Source organism: Cavia porcellus, unplaced genomic scaffold, assembly GCF_034190915.1.
Source record: "Cavia porcellus strain 051 isolate PalLab524CR breed Dunkin Hartley unplaced genomic scaffold, mCavPor4.1 scaffold_9, whole genome shotgun sequence".
Classification (NCBI taxonomy): Eukaryota; Metazoa; Chordata; class Mammalia; order Rodentia; family Caviidae; genus Cavia; species Cavia porcellus.
Genome location: NW_026947492.1, coordinates 62,900,050 through 62,914,173, shown reverse-complemented (window position 1 = coordinate 62,914,173; position 14,124 = coordinate 62,900,050). Strand labels below are relative to the sequence as shown.

At 53.4% G+C, this 14,124-nt stretch overlaps 1 protein-coding gene across 3 annotated transcripts; it reads left to right on the top strand.

The window, feature by feature from the left end:
• Positions 1-95: 95 nt before the first annotated feature.
• Inppl1 (inositol polyphosphate phosphatase like 1) lies at positions 96-14,041 on the top strand. 3 transcript variants are annotated; one of them, XM_063256560.1, is made up of 28 exons: positions 96-292; positions 3,031-3,094; positions 3,188-3,227; positions 3,555-3,675; positions 3,835-3,975; positions 4,155-4,248; positions 4,343-4,432; positions 4,592-4,690; positions 4,795-4,945; positions 5,025-5,131; positions 5,471-5,573; positions 5,656-5,852; positions 6,106-6,223; positions 6,864-6,960; positions 7,263-7,401; positions 7,511-7,610; positions 7,707-7,795; positions 8,053-8,134; positions 8,261-8,350; positions 8,869-8,982; positions 9,122-9,210; positions 9,758-9,845; positions 9,942-10,097; positions 10,341-10,419; positions 10,510-10,650; positions 12,300-12,978; positions 13,159-13,295; positions 13,391-14,041. In XM_063256560.1, exons 1-28 carry the CDS (start codon positions 96-98, stop codon positions 13,479-13,481), a joined length of 3,693 nt encoding a protein of 1,230 aa, XP_063112630.1. In that variant the 3' UTR covers positions 13,482-14,041. The 3 variants fall into 3 exon arrangements, with proteins under 3 accessions (XP_063112630.1, XP_003463419.2, XP_013000802.2); XM_003463371.5 differs by having other exon boundaries at positions 3,188-3,338; XM_013145348.3 differs by lacking the exon at positions 13,159-13,295 and having other exon boundaries at positions 3,188-3,338.
• Positions 14,042-14,124: the final 83 nt, after the last annotated feature.

Below are 14,124 nucleotides of genomic sequence, written 5' to 3'. Positions count from 1 at the left end.
CGGGAGCCGCGCGCGGCTCCAGCCTCGGCCCGGCGCTTCCCGGGACGGATGGCGCGGGCCGACAGAAGCAGGCGGCACTGAGCCCTGCGCGGGTCATGGCCTCGGCGTGCGGGGCGCCGGGCCCGGGGGGTACAGGACCCGGAGGCGCGCTGGGCAGCCAGGCCCCATCCTGGTACCACCGCGACCTGAGCCGCGCTGCCGCCGAGGAACTGTTGGCCCGGGCGGGCCGCGATGGCAGCTTCCTGGTCCGAGACAGCGAGAGTGTGGCGGGGGCCTTCGCGCTCTGCGTGCTGTGAGTGGGGCAGGGGGGCGGGGGCATCGCCCAGTGTGTCAGGAGTTGGGGGACAGGGTCGAGTGGTTGGGCAGTGGGACGCCAGCCCTGCCTCCAACCCCAGTGTGGGGGCTGGGCTTTATCCCAGGACTGAGGAAGTATATGGGGGGTACTTCCTTCCTATTGTGTCTGGGAACTACTTTCTAGGGTCTTGAGGACAGAGCATGGCCATTGGTGTTTGTGATGGGGAAAAATGCAGGTCCCTAGGGAGCCAGCGACCCTCAGGTAGAACCCAGGATGTGCATTCCACAGTGAGTGCAGTTCTGTTCCCATAGGGAGGTAGCAGAGGGCAGTGGGGCCGATTAGGGCAGAGCGTATGAGGATGCCTGGTAGCTTCTCTAAAGGTCTCTTCTGTGCTCCCAGGAGGAACCGCTTGGAGTCTGTCTGGCTGTGTGCCAGGTTAGGGGTGAGTGTTGCTGCTGAGAAGGCTAGGGGTACAGGCTGTAGGGAGCCATGTCATTATTTTATGAATCAATGAGTTGAGTGTGCCATGGGTCTGGACTTGACCGCCAGTGATTTGGCAGCTCTAACCCAGAGCTATGAGTGCTGAGTGTGGAGCTAGACTTGGCAGTTATGAGTGGGCCTGGTCTTGTGGCTATAACCTGTCAGCGGTGTGCTAGTGGTGCCGGGTGAGTTTGTACTTTCAGTTTTGCAGCGTTCTCCCTGACCTGTATAGGCTGTCTTACAATCTGACACTGAGTGGGCTTTTTTGGGCCTCGGATTGGGTGGGGAGGAATACATGGAAAGCTTCCAGAGCTGCTTTGTTCAGATCTAGTTATGTTCTTCTTTATTCCTGCAGACACCTTTCTCAAATTCCTGTTCCTTGTAACTTTCTATGTTTTCCTGACATCCTCACCGGGTATATCACAAATGAGATGGTGCTGTGTACAGAAGCCAGAGTGCCCAAGTGCCAACAGTGCCCAAGAGAGTCCCCCAAGGATTTTGATATCCAAAATGTCAGTAGTGGCAGAGGCAGAGGCTGAGGAGGTCTGGCCTCGGCCTATGATCTAGGGAAGAATGGTTTCTCCTGCAAGCCTCAGCTTCTGCTCTAAGTATGAGCTCAGTGCAGGGAGACTGGAAGTCATTGTGGGCCTGTGACTGTCCTAGGAGGCCTACCTCCCAGCCCCCTCTGAGACATATCCCCTGATTAGTAGGGCATAGAGGCAGGTGCTAGGTCAGCTGTTGAATGGTGGTGGGGACAACTGGGGCCTGTGTCTGGGTGAAGAACATTATTGTCCCATTAAGGGGAGAATCCTGGTTTCATTGCCAGGGGAAGACATGGATGACTTGAGAGGTCTGTTGGGGTGGTTGGGGAGAGGGCAGGTGGGTGTTTGGTTTTTGCCAGCTGACTGTGCCTGCTCCCTGTATCTCAGGAACCTGAGGTATGGATAAAAAGTGGGCAGAGTCTAATATTTCCCAAATAAATACATACTTGCTTACCTATATACACACTGCATGTACCCGAGTAACATTCAAGACACACCTCTACCCTGAAGGACATAGGGAGTCTGACAAGAGGGTATGGGCACTGCCATCTGCCCTGGTTTTAAATCTCAGCTCTGCCTTTTGCTTGCTCTGTGACCTTGAACAAATCACTTTTCTTTCTTGGGCCTTTGTTTCTCCACTTAGACTATGGGGCGTGATAATACATGCTTCAGAATATGAGAATTAATGAGATCTGTAGGACACTGAGTACCCAGCCTGTCATAGAACAGGGGTTCAGTTAATGGATGCTCTTACTATTATTATTATTATTGGTACAGTATCAAACTCACAATGTCACACTCACCAGGCAGGCACTTATACCACTGAGTTAGATCCCTGGCCCCGGATACTATTATTACAAACATTGACCCCAGTCTATAACACACCCAGCACAAACAGCCAAGAGCACACCTGATAGCTAACATGAGAGAGGAGGATGGCCTTGTGATGTTTCGCCCCCCTGGGGCCAGCAACCACTTCCTGCTCAGCACATAGACAGGCTCTGGGGCCTTTTGAGATATGGAGGCAGAGAGAGCCTTCCATCCCCCCACGGAGTATGTCTAGCTCAGCTGTCACCTGTTCAGCTGCTGCTGCCATCTGTCAGCACCCTTGTTGCCCCTCCTCAGCTTGGGGTTCCTAGAAGCGGGGTCTCCCATAAGAGGCCTTGGGTCATGCCAATTTCCTGGTGTCTGGGATTAGGGGTAGGTGGTAGAGTGATACCCCACACTCACCAGCAAGATTGCCTCAGACCAACAGATTGCCAACACCAACCAGCAGAGCCAGACACTAACACAAATACAGACAGGCTCATGTGTGTTAGCACAGTGCCATACACGCAAACAGGCTAACCAGTCTTCTGGGGACTCTTATTCTGGCGGGGGGCCCAGACTGGTACCACAGCCCAGAGGGGCTGTTTGGACAGCTGTGGAGGCCACAAAAGAATTGCCTGTTGCTTCCCTGGCCCTGTAGCCCTGCAGTGGGTGTGAGGTTTATGTAGGTCTGGGGCAGGGGTGTTGGTTATTCCTGCTCTTGTTGGCAGCTCTAAGAGGATAGAAGTTACTGGCCCTATCAATCCAGTGCAGCTTGGGCAAAGTGGTTTTAGGGAATCCAAGCTGAGTGGGCTGGAGAGCTGAACCTGGTAGCAGGAATAGGTTGTAATTGGGAGATCAGACTAGCTTGAGGACGATGGGTTCTGACCCCTGTCTCGTCATCAGGTATCAGAAGCATGTGCACACATACCGTATTTTGCCAGATGGAGAAGACTTCCTGGCTGTGCAGGTAGGAGTTTGAACCCCTGAACACTGACCTCGATTGAGCCAGTGACTTGGGAACCTGTTAGCTGACCCTTTCTCCCCGTTTCTTGGCCTTCAGACCTCACAGGGTGTGCCAGTGCGCCGCTTCCAGACGCTGGGTGAGCTCATTGGCCTGTATGCCCAGCCCAACCAGGGCCTAGTGTGTGCCCTGCTACTGCCTGTAGAGGGCGAGAGAGAGCCAGACCCGCCTGATGACCGGGATGTCTCAGGTGCTGTCCATTGCACAGTGTGCAGAGATCCCTTCCGTGCCCCTCCCCTGACTCTGCCTGCTACTTAGCATCCTAAGCCCCTTTTTTCCTTAGTCATGTTTCCCCTGCCCTTTACTCCCTTCTCCATGGAAGTCTGATAGCCGTAGTGTTTTTCCCTGCCTCATGGCACTGAGGGGCAGAGGCCCAAACTGCTGCTCCATTAACCCTTATCCACAGATGGGGAGGATGAGAAGCCCCCACTACCCCCACGCTCCGGCTCCACTAGCATTTCAGCCCCCATGGGGCCCAGCAGCCCCCTGCAGCCCCCTGAGACTCCCACAACTCCAGCTGCTGACAGGTGAGACCACCTAACCCACCTCTGCTGAGTAGCGAGCTCTTTTCCCTTCTGAAACTGTTTCCCTGTCAGTGGCTGGGAGACACTCCCCTACACCAGGAACGGGTTGGCATGCTGGGACGGTCAGTAGGACCTCCAGTAATTCTTAACCTCTCCCCAAAGCGCTCCCAATGGGTTGAGCACTGTATCACATGAATATCTGAAGGGCAGCTATGGGCTGGACCTGGAGGCTGTGCGGGGCGGAGCCAGCAACCTACCCCACCTCACCCGAACCCTCGTCACCACATGCAGGAGGCTGCACAGGTAACTGACATGACCCCAGATCACTCTGGCCTCTGACTCTGAACAGTGACCTAGCCACTGTTTCCTGACTTCCTTTCCTGTGTACCAACGTCCTTATGCTAAAGCTGGAAATGCCCTACTCAGTCCCCTTCCCTGGACTGATGCTGGGGTGGGCAGTTCTGACCTGATATCTCCCCTAGTGAGGTGGACAAGGTACTGTCGGGCCTAGAGATCCTGTCCAAGGTGTTTGACCAGCAGAGTTCGCCCATGGTGACCCGTCTTTTGCAGCAGCAGGTGGGACTTAGGCCTTTGGGACATGGGCTTGTGTTCTGGACCTGGCTGGGGACATCTGCCTAGGGGCCTCATGTGTCTCATTCCCTCCCTTCAGAGCCCACCACAGACGGGGGAGCAGGAACTAGAGAGCCTGGTGCTGAAGCTGTCAGTGCTGAAGGACTTCCTTTCAGGGATCCAGAAGAAGGTAGACTGTGAGCTGTGCAGCCTCTGACCCTCCAGTCACTGACCACTCCCTTTGGCCTAGTGCTGATCTCAGCCCTGCACCTCTGGCTTAGCACTGACCCCAGCATCAGCTGTCCCCTCTCGTCAGCATGTCCCCTGACCTCATCCTGCCCTTGGCCAGGCCCTGAAGGCACTACAGGACATGAGCTCCACAGCACCCCCGGCTCCACTGCAGCCTTCTACACGGAAGGCCAAGACCATCCCTGTGCAGGCTTTTGAGGTACATGGCCCAAGGGGCCTGACTGAGCAAAGGGTGGTTGAAGTGAAGGAGGTGCTGCCTGCCCCATGGTCTTGTCAGCAGCCTCCCCACCTTCTGTTGTGCAGGTGAAGCTGGATGTGACCCTGGGTGACCTAACAAAGATCGGGAAGTCTCAGAAGTTCACGCTGAGCGTGGACGTGGAGGGTGGGCGGCTGGTACTGCTGCGGAGACAGCGGGACTCTCAGGAGGACTGGACAACCTTCACGCATGACCGCAGTAAGCCAGGGCCAGACTGGGAGAGGGGCAGGTTAGGCCTGAGGGCACAGACTTGTGTTACCTGTCCTTTATCCTCTAGTCCGGCAGCTCATTAAGTCCCAGCGTGTGCAGAACAAGTTGGGTGTCGTGTTTGAAAAGGAGAAGGATCGGACGCAACGCAAAGACTTTATCTTTGTCAGTGCCCGGGTGAGCATCAGGCTGGGCCTGACTGGGGATTGGTGGGTTCCTACTGGAGATTTCCCACTGGGTAAGAGGAGAAAGAATCTGTGGTGTGGGCACATTATGCCTTCTGCCAGGGGAGAGCTTGACAGGGTAGAGAGGGTACTGAGAGTGGGTGGCCTGAGGGCAGATTCAAGTACTCATTCACTGCCCACCTGTTACATGCTTGAGCCATGGATGTGAGGAGGGGAGCCAGATAGGCGTGACCCTTCCCTCATGGTACTGCCATCTAGCAGGTATCTGGAAGTTAGGGGTGGTGTTCCTGGCTGCCTACCTGCCCCCCCTGATTGGCTGCTTTCCTCTCAGAAGCGGGAGGCCTTCTGCCAGCTGCTGCAGCTCATGAAGAACAAGCACTCCAAGCAGGATGAGCCCGACATGATCTCTGTCTTCATTGGCACCTGGAATATGGGTCAGGCATAGGCTGGTGCTGTGGTGGGATGGGGGATGGTCCCGGGGCAGGGGCCTGACTTCTCCATTTCCTCTACTTCTAGGAAGTGTGCCACCTCCAAAAAACTCCACATCTTGGTTCACATCAAAGGGTCTGGGGAAGACCCTGGATGAAGTCACAGTGACTATACCCCACGACATCTATGTTTTTGGGACCCAGGAAAACTCTGTAGGTGACCGAGAGTGGCTGGACCTACTTCGAGGGGGCCTCAAAGAGCTTACGGATTTGGATTACCGCCCGGTGAGAGGGGAATCACCTCCTCATTTGATCACTTCATACTTTACGGATGACCCTGGGGAGTGCCCTAGTCCCTGGGCACATCTTTTGGGAGCTCAGACCTGAATCCTTCATGCCCTAGAAGGGCCTGTTTCTCTTTGGTCTGTCAGGACAAGACTTTCTACTCTGTATTGATAAAACAATCTAGATGAAGGGCTGGGGGATGTGGATAGGAACCCCAGCCCAGGGCAAGGGTGACCCCACCTCCTCTACCTAGATTGCCATGCAGTCACTATGGAACATCAAAGTAGCTGTGTTGGTCAAGCCCGAGCATGAGAACCGTATCAGCCATGTCAGTACGTCCAGCGTGAAGACTGGCATCGCCAACACCCTGGGTGAGTAGGGCAGGTGGGCTTCAGAGGGAGATGGGATCCCTCTGCCCGTGCCTTCTGCCTCCTTCAACCCAGGGTCTCTTCTGGTGGTCTCAGTTTTCCCAGGTATAGGAACTTTGAAATTTATAAAGCATGTTCATGTTCAAGGTCTGGGGATTTAGCTAGCGCCTGCCTTGTAAGCACATGGTCGTGAGTTCGATCACTGATACCCCAAAAAAAAGAACAAACAAAAAAGTATATTCATGTTCTAAATTTCTTACAGTCCTACCAGCCAGAATGATTATCCTTATGTCATAGATAATAAAACTCAAACCCAGAGTGGTTGAGTGACCAGAGTCCACATAGCAAGTAAGTAGAGAAGCTGAGATCTCTTTAATGTGTAGTCCCAGGCTCCTGCAGGAATAGAGTACTCAGAATCTGTACCATTGGGATTCCCCTCTGATCTCCAGGGGCTCTGTTCACATCCAGACAGACTGCCTGTGCCCTGGATGCCCAGGCAGGTGTGTGTGTGTGCGTGCAGAGGCCTGCTTGCCTTGTAGCACCAAACAGGAAGTATGCACTTACTGCTGCTTTGTGGGGTAGAGGGGTGAATTGGGAACCCTCTGTGGTGACGCAGACTTTCCTCTTTCGCTTATCCTGACAGGGAACAAGGGAGCTGTGGGTGTCTCGTTCATGTTCAATGGCACCTCATTTGGCTTTGTGAATTGCCATCTCACCTCAGGAAATGAGAAAACCGCCCGGTGAGGACCACTTTCCCAGTGGTCTCCTTGTCCCTTCTGCTCATTCGATCTTTGATCTCTCCTCTCTCTGTGCCCATATTTCAGTCATTAACCTCTTATGTCCCTGTCTCCAAAGAGCCCTTTCCCTGCTTCATGCCAACCCAAGACCCGTCTGTCTGCTCCTAACCCTGACCTCGTCCCTGACTCTTTCCTTTGCCCCAGGGACCCTGTTCACTACTCTGTCCCTGACCCTCAACGCTTCTTACCTTTATGCCTGTTCCTCACCCCTGACCCTGGAGACCTGCCTCCCACTCCCACTGCAGGCGGAATCAGAACTACCTGGACATCCTGCGGCTGCTCTCCCTGGGTGACAGGCAGCTCAGTGCCTTTGACATCTCTCTGCGTTTTACTCACCTCTTCTGGTTTGGGGACCTCAACTACCGTCTAGACATGGATATCCAGGTGTGTGTAGAGCCCTGTGGGTAGCTGTAGAAAGGCTAAGGGCTGAAAGGGCTGTTACCCCAGCTCTGTTCAGGAGAAAAGCCTCCAGCACCTGCATCCCCTACCGCAGGAGATCCTGAACTACATCAACAGGAAAGAGTTTGAACCCCTGCTCAGGGTGGACCAGCTCAACTTGGAGCGGGAAAAGCACAAGGTCTTCCTCAGATTCAGTGAGTAGGAGCATGTGGTTCCTGAGAGCCCTGGAGGCTTGAAGTATTCGTGCATCTTTGTGACCCTGAACCCAACCTGTTCTCTGCTCTACTTAGGTGAAGAGGAAATCTCCTTCCCACCTACCTACCGCTATGAGCGGGGTTCCCGGGACACATATGCCTGGCACAAACAGAAGCCAACTGGGGTGAGCTAACAAAAAAATGGAGTGAGCTTGGGTGATATTCAGCCCTGCCATGGATCAGGAGTATGTGGGAAGGATCAAGGGTTACCACTCTGTCCAATGTGACCTTCCTGAAGCCTTCTGAGTGTTGTGGGGATTCAAGGAGGGATGTGGGTACTAGGGTCCGGTATGAAAGTGTGAGGCCTTATTAGCTCTGGGTGAGGCTCACACTGAGCACTCATAGCTCTCACTGCAGCTATGCTGGCTTCTCCCTGCTTCAGGTCCGGACCAACGTGCCTTCGTGGTGTGACAGGATTCTGTGGAAATCCTACCCTGAAACCCACATCATCTGCAACTCCTATGGTCAGAGCCTCCCAAACAGGGCGATGGGAAATCATGGGTGGTCACTGTTCTGACCCTGGTTTTGGGAGGTGGGAGCAGAAAGTCAGGAAATTTCCCCTGAACATTTAATCCTGGCTCCTTGCCCAGGTTGTACTGATGACATCGTCACCAGCGACCATTCCCCTGTGTTTGGAACATTTGAGGTTGGAGTTACCTCTCAGTTTATCTCCAAGAAAGGTAACTACTTAGAATGTGGTTTAGATGTTGGCAAATATTTGGGTGGGCACCAGTAGTGGTCTAGGGATATGCATAGGTTTGGCTCTCCATAGTTCATATGTGTGTTTGTGTCTATATACAAACACGTGAGTATTTCAGAATATGTGATGTGCGAGGGTGTCTGAATTGTCATGAGAGGTGTGAGGCTATATGTGTCTCTCTGTGTATGTGAATGTGTGTATCAGTGTCTGTATCTGGCTGGATCCACATGTGTGCCCTTGAGTGTGTCTGGAGCCATGGCTTACTGTTGGCGGGCATTCTGGCCCCCAGCCCTCTCTCACTCGGGTCTTTCATCCCTGCCTTTTCCAGGGTCTGCACTTTTGGATGCCGATGGCTTAGTGTTAGGAGGCTCCTCTTGACTCTCCCTTCTGCTCTGCCAGCCCTCTGATTTCTTGTTCCAGGGGCCAGACTTTCTGTCCCATTTCTTCTGGGTTCCTCTTAAGCCCTCTCAGTACTTTATTCTGCAATTCTTCCTTCAGGGCTCTCAAAGACTTCAGACCAGGCCTACATTGAGTTTGAGAGCATTGAAGCCATTGTGAAGACAGCCAGCCGCACTAAGTTCTTCATCGAGTTTTATTCCACTTGCCTGGAGGGTCAGAGGTGGTTGCTGGGCTGAGGGTGGGACAAGGAGGGCAGAAGGCCAGAGGCAGCCCAAAGTAGTCAGCCCCCAGTGAGGGAGGAAAGAAAGCTAGGAAATGGTTCTCAGTTGGGTTTTCCCCACCCCCACTCCAGAGTATAAGAAGAGCTTCGAGAATGATGCCCAGAGCAGTGACAACATCAACTTCCTCAAAGTGCAGTGGTCCTCGCGCCAGTTGCCCACGGTGAGGTTGCAGGCAGGGGCCACACTTAACGCGCCCTGGGAAGTGTGGCCAGGGGGAGGGGGAGACTGCAGAGCTGGTAGGGTCTGTGTGTGTGTGTCTGGCATCAGGGTATTTGCATTATTTAAGTGGTGCAGAACCAAGTTGAAGTTTGTTTATTGATTTGTTAGTAAATACTTCTTGAGCAGGAATGTCAGGACCTGTATTGGTCATTGAGGAGGCAGAAAATTAATTGATTACAGCGATGTTAAGTATGAAAGGCCCACACAGGGATGTGTTTTCTATGTTAAGGATCTGGAAACTTTACTTTAGAGTTGAGTATAAGTGAGCAATGAGGAGTCTAAGGGCAGGGAGCTCATAGTGTCAGGGGCAGTATTCAGAAGGACAATTGGGAGCTGGGGATTTAGCTCAGCGGCATAAGCGCCTGCCTTGCAAGCAGGCAGTCGTGAGTTCGATCCCTGGTACCGATAAAAACGAAAAAGACCAAAAAAAAAAAGAAGGACAATTGGGTGATTGGGGCTTCATTCCTCACTGGGCCTCTGCTCCACAGCTCAAGCCAATTCTGGCTGACATTGAGTATCTGCAGGACCAGCACCTCCTGCTCACAGTCAAGTCCATGGATGGCTATGAATCCTATGGTGAGGGCCCAGGGGTGCTGAGTGGTACAAGAAACCAGGCAGGGAGGGCTCTAGGAAAATATGGCAGTTTTCTGGTCTGTTCCATCTCCTCCCCAGGAGAGTGTGTGGTTGCACTTAAATCCATGATTGGCAGCACAGCTCAACAGTTCCTGACCTTCCTATCCCACCGTGGCGAGGAGACGGGCAACATCCGTGGTTCCATGAAGGTGCGGGTGCCCACAGAACGTGTGGGTACTCGTGAGCGGCTCTATGGTAGGCTCAATGGTAGGGGGTTGTAGAGCATGAGAGGGGGTGGTGTGGTGAGATGTGGGAGGGCAGGGCTCAGGGCTGACAGCATGTTGGAATCCCAGGATACTTAGAGGTTTTATAGCAATGGCTGGGAGCGAGTCTGCCCTGAAGAATAGCTGGGAAGGGGCTGGCAGGCTCTGTGAGTCTCTCTGGGATCTGGGATCCCAGGTCCCCTGAGTCTCCCTTTCCTTTTCCCCTTCCTCCCAGAGTGGATCAGCATTGATAAGGATGAGGCAGGAACAAAGAGCAAAGTCCCCTCTGTGTCCCGAGGCAGCCACGAGCCCAGGTGAGCTGGAGCTATACTGGGCGTCACATGGAAGGGTGGGTGGGGGCCTCTGGCCAGTTCCACTTCACCTCTCCTGTTTACCCCTGGCAGGTCAGGCAGCCGCAAGCCGGCAACTGCAGAGGCCTCCTGTCCACTTTCCAAGTTATTTGAAGAGCCAGAGAAACCACCACCAACTGGGAGGCCCCCAGCCCCACCCCGAGCGGCTCCCCGGGAGGAGCCCTTGACCCCAAGGTGAGAGAGGAGCCTGCCTCTACTGTCCAGGCCAGCTGGAGGTTGTCTGTTTGGATGCTCTGCCACCCTGTGGCTGAAGGTGCTGTGGCTCTGTGAGGCCACTGTGGGCAGCCAGACCTCCTCTAAGTGTGGCTCTCTGAGTCAAAGGGAGCATGTTCAGCCTTTCCTCTTGATTCTGCCTTAAAAAGTGGATGTAGAAGTTGTTTTTAGAACAACGGCTCCCTCCATGCAGCAAACCTAGTATGAGCCTTCTGTTCTGGCTCAGCATAGGATTTCCTGGGTTGTGTCTCATGGGGGCTCCGTCCCATAGCAGCCTCCACTGGAAATGGGTTGATGGTCAAATGGATTTGGGAAATGCTTCTTGCTGGGTTCTTTTCTTAGATATTCCCGTGCATATTAGTATTAGCGAAAGCTCCAAGCATGTGGACAGGAAGGAAGCCTGTTTAACTCTGTTTAATATAGTTTCCCAAACTTAACGAGCCAGGAAACTTCTTTCCCACACAGTAACTATTAATGTCCTGAGCAACTAGTGTTGTGTGTATCATACCTTGGAAAGGCAGGCTTGCTTTCTGATATTATCTAGGTTTTGCTTAAATTTAAATAAAAGCCCCTAGTACAGATTAGAATTTTTTCACTCATCTTTAGCTATTATCAGACACCTTGTATCTTAGTTACTTTTCTTTCATTGCTGAGACAAAATACGTGATGCTCAAAGTTAAAGGAGGAAAGATGTGTTTGATTTGCAGTTTGTAGAGGTTTCAGTTCATGACCTTCAGTTGACTCCAATGGGACAACTATTCATGGTAGGGGAAGACAGCAAAGCAACAAGAAAGGAGCAGAGAGAAGCCTCTTTTTGTCTCTTCTGTTGCATCCAGTCCTCCCAGATTAGAGCACTGCCAGTCCAATCAGTGGACTGATCTAACATTCACACACCTTTAATCCCAACTTTTTAAAATCCCAACTCTTAATCTCATCATTGAACCATGCATCAGTCACAGACTCTAGATTCCGCTCCAAAAAAACCTCATCTAAAAGTGAGGGGACATCTAGACATAAAACATAACACCTTGGTTTCACCTTTGGGCTTGAATAAAAACATACCAAATTACTAAGATTCTGCAGTAGACTGACAGATGTTTTGGAAAGCTTTCCAAATCTCACTTGTCAGTCTTGCCAGAGACCTTTATTGCTCTGCCTCTGGCACCTCTGTTTTTACCCATTTAAGCCTGGGTTTATGCAAAGTTGTAAAAGATCTGACAATTCAATCTAGTGAGGAAAAGGGGTTAAGGTCATGCCTTCAACACCCTCTGCTTTATTTTGTTTTATATTTTATCTGTCTTTTTGAGACAAGGTTTCACTATATAGTTCAGGCTGGCCTTGAGCTCACTATAGACCTAGGCTGACCTCAAATTCGAGATGATCTTCCTGCCTCTGCCACCTGAGTGCTGGGATTACAGGCTTGTACCCCTGCACTAATCTCCCTCTCCCTTTAGAGAGTGAAATCAAGAATAAGAGAGGACAAGTATTACATTCAAGATCATCTGCAAGTTTAAGCTCAGGGACCCTGTCTTGTCACCCAGTTTCCCAGCACCTGTGGTGTTCACCTTCAGTGTAGGGTCCTAACTTAGTTATCCTCCTCCCAAATCTAGGTTGAAGCCAGAGGGGGCTCCTGAGCCAGAAGGGGTGGCACCCCCACCACCCAAGAACAGTTTCAATAATCCTGCCTACTACGTCCTTGAAGGAGTGCCACACCAGCTGCTGCCTCTGGAGCCACCACCACCTGCTAGGGCGCCTGTCCCACCTACCACAAAGAGCAAAGTGGCTATCACAGTGCCTGCGCCACAGCTTGGACGTCACCGGCCCCCTCGTGTGGGAGAGGGAAGCTCATCAGATGAGGACTCTGGGGGCACGCTGCCTCCTCCAGATTTTCCTCCCCCACCACTGCCGGACTCCGCTATCTTCCTGCCCCCCAGTCTGGATCCCTTGTCGGTACCAGTAGTCAGGGGCCGTTGTGGGGGTGAGGCCCGTGGCCTACCACCTCCTAAGGCCCATCCGAGGCCTCCACTACCTCCAGGTCCTTCACCTGCCAGCACTTTCCTGGGGGAGGTAGCAAGTGGGGATGACCGGTCTTGCTCAGTACTGCAGATGGCCAAGACACTAAGTGAGGTGGATTATGCTCCTGCTGGGCCTGGACCTGGTTGCTCAGTGCTCCTGCCAGGCCCCCTGGAGTTGCAGCCACCCCGTGGGCTGGCCTCAGACTATGGCCGACCCCTCAGCTTTCCTCCACCTCGGATCCGAGAGAGCATCCAGGAGGACTTGGCAGAGGAGGTGTGTGCTTCTGAGCATGCTTCCTTATGACTGGTATCCCTTCAGCCTACCTAGAGCATCCTGAGCTGATCCAGCGAGTGTGGGGCTGGGAGGGACACAGCAGGCCTTCATCCTTTTCCCTCAGCATGAGTAGAATGGCTGTCTGCTCTTCCTAATACCTAACGTGCCCTATTTCCCCAGGCTCCGTGCCCGCAGGGCGGGCGGGCTGGTGGCGGCCTGGGTGAGGCGGGCATGGGTGCCTGGCTGCGGGCCATCGGCTTGGAGCGCTATGAGGAGGGCCTGGTGCACAATGGCTGGGATGACCTGGAGTTTCTCAGGTGGGGGGGCTGGAGGCCATGGAGGGTGGGTGGCCCCAGGGGCGGAGCTCTGGGCCCTGGCACCGGCTAGAGCCCTCTCCCTGACTCTCCCACAGTGACATCACTGAGGAGGACTTGGAGGAGGCTGGGGTGCAGGATCCGGCTCACAAGCGCCTCCTTCTGGACACCCTTCACCTCAGCAAGTGACAGTGGAAGCTCCACCAAGCTTTGAACTCCACGCCCTCCCCATCTAGGGAGGCCCAAGACAGCCCTGGTGTCGAAAAAAGTTCTAAGGGGCAGAGTAGTACCTCTATTTATTGGGGATCTGCGTTCCCCACCTTCCCCATGGCCCAGTCATTTGGCATGCCCTGATAGGACATCCTGCCCACCCTCCCCATCTTTTAGACCCGGGACGGAGGTCTCCAGTAGCCTGCTGCAGTGAACTAAAAGTATCACTGCTTACTGGTGCGGTCTTTTTGTCGACCCCTCTTCCCAGCCCTGGGGGTACATGTGGGTTAGATGGGTATGTTCTGCGTTCCCCCTTTTCACCGCAGTTTCTGCTGCCCTCAACCCGGGCCTGCACCACAGGGAAGAGTTCTTAGGACCTCCTCCAACTCCTACTCCCGGGATATCCGTCCGGAAATGAAGGAAGAGCCCAAGGCCTGGGCTGGGGTTTATTTAAGCTTTTTCCGTTTGGGTTTAGGGAGGGAGAATGCCTTAATGTTGAAGGGAGGGCAGACTTCGCCATAAAGTACGTTTGCTTAGTTCGCCCTGTCTCCTTTCCTGTACTCGGCCTGCGCTGGGAGTGGGGGGTCCCTGGCTGATTGCAAGGGCTACGAGAGACAGGGTT

Coding starts and splice junctions, on each gene's coding strand:
- Inppl1 (XM_003463371.5), top strand. CDS start 96: ATGGCCTCGGCGTGCGGGGCGCCGGGCCCGGGGGGTACAGGACCCGGA. Junction 3,339..3,554: donor TGATGACCGGGATGTCTCAG/GTGCTGTCCATT, acceptor CCTTATCCACAG/ATGGGGAGGATGAGAAGCCC. Junction 8,351..8,868: donor TCAGTTTATCTCCAAGAAAG/GTAACTACTTAG, acceptor TTCTTCCTTCAG/GGCTCTCAAAGACTTCAGAC.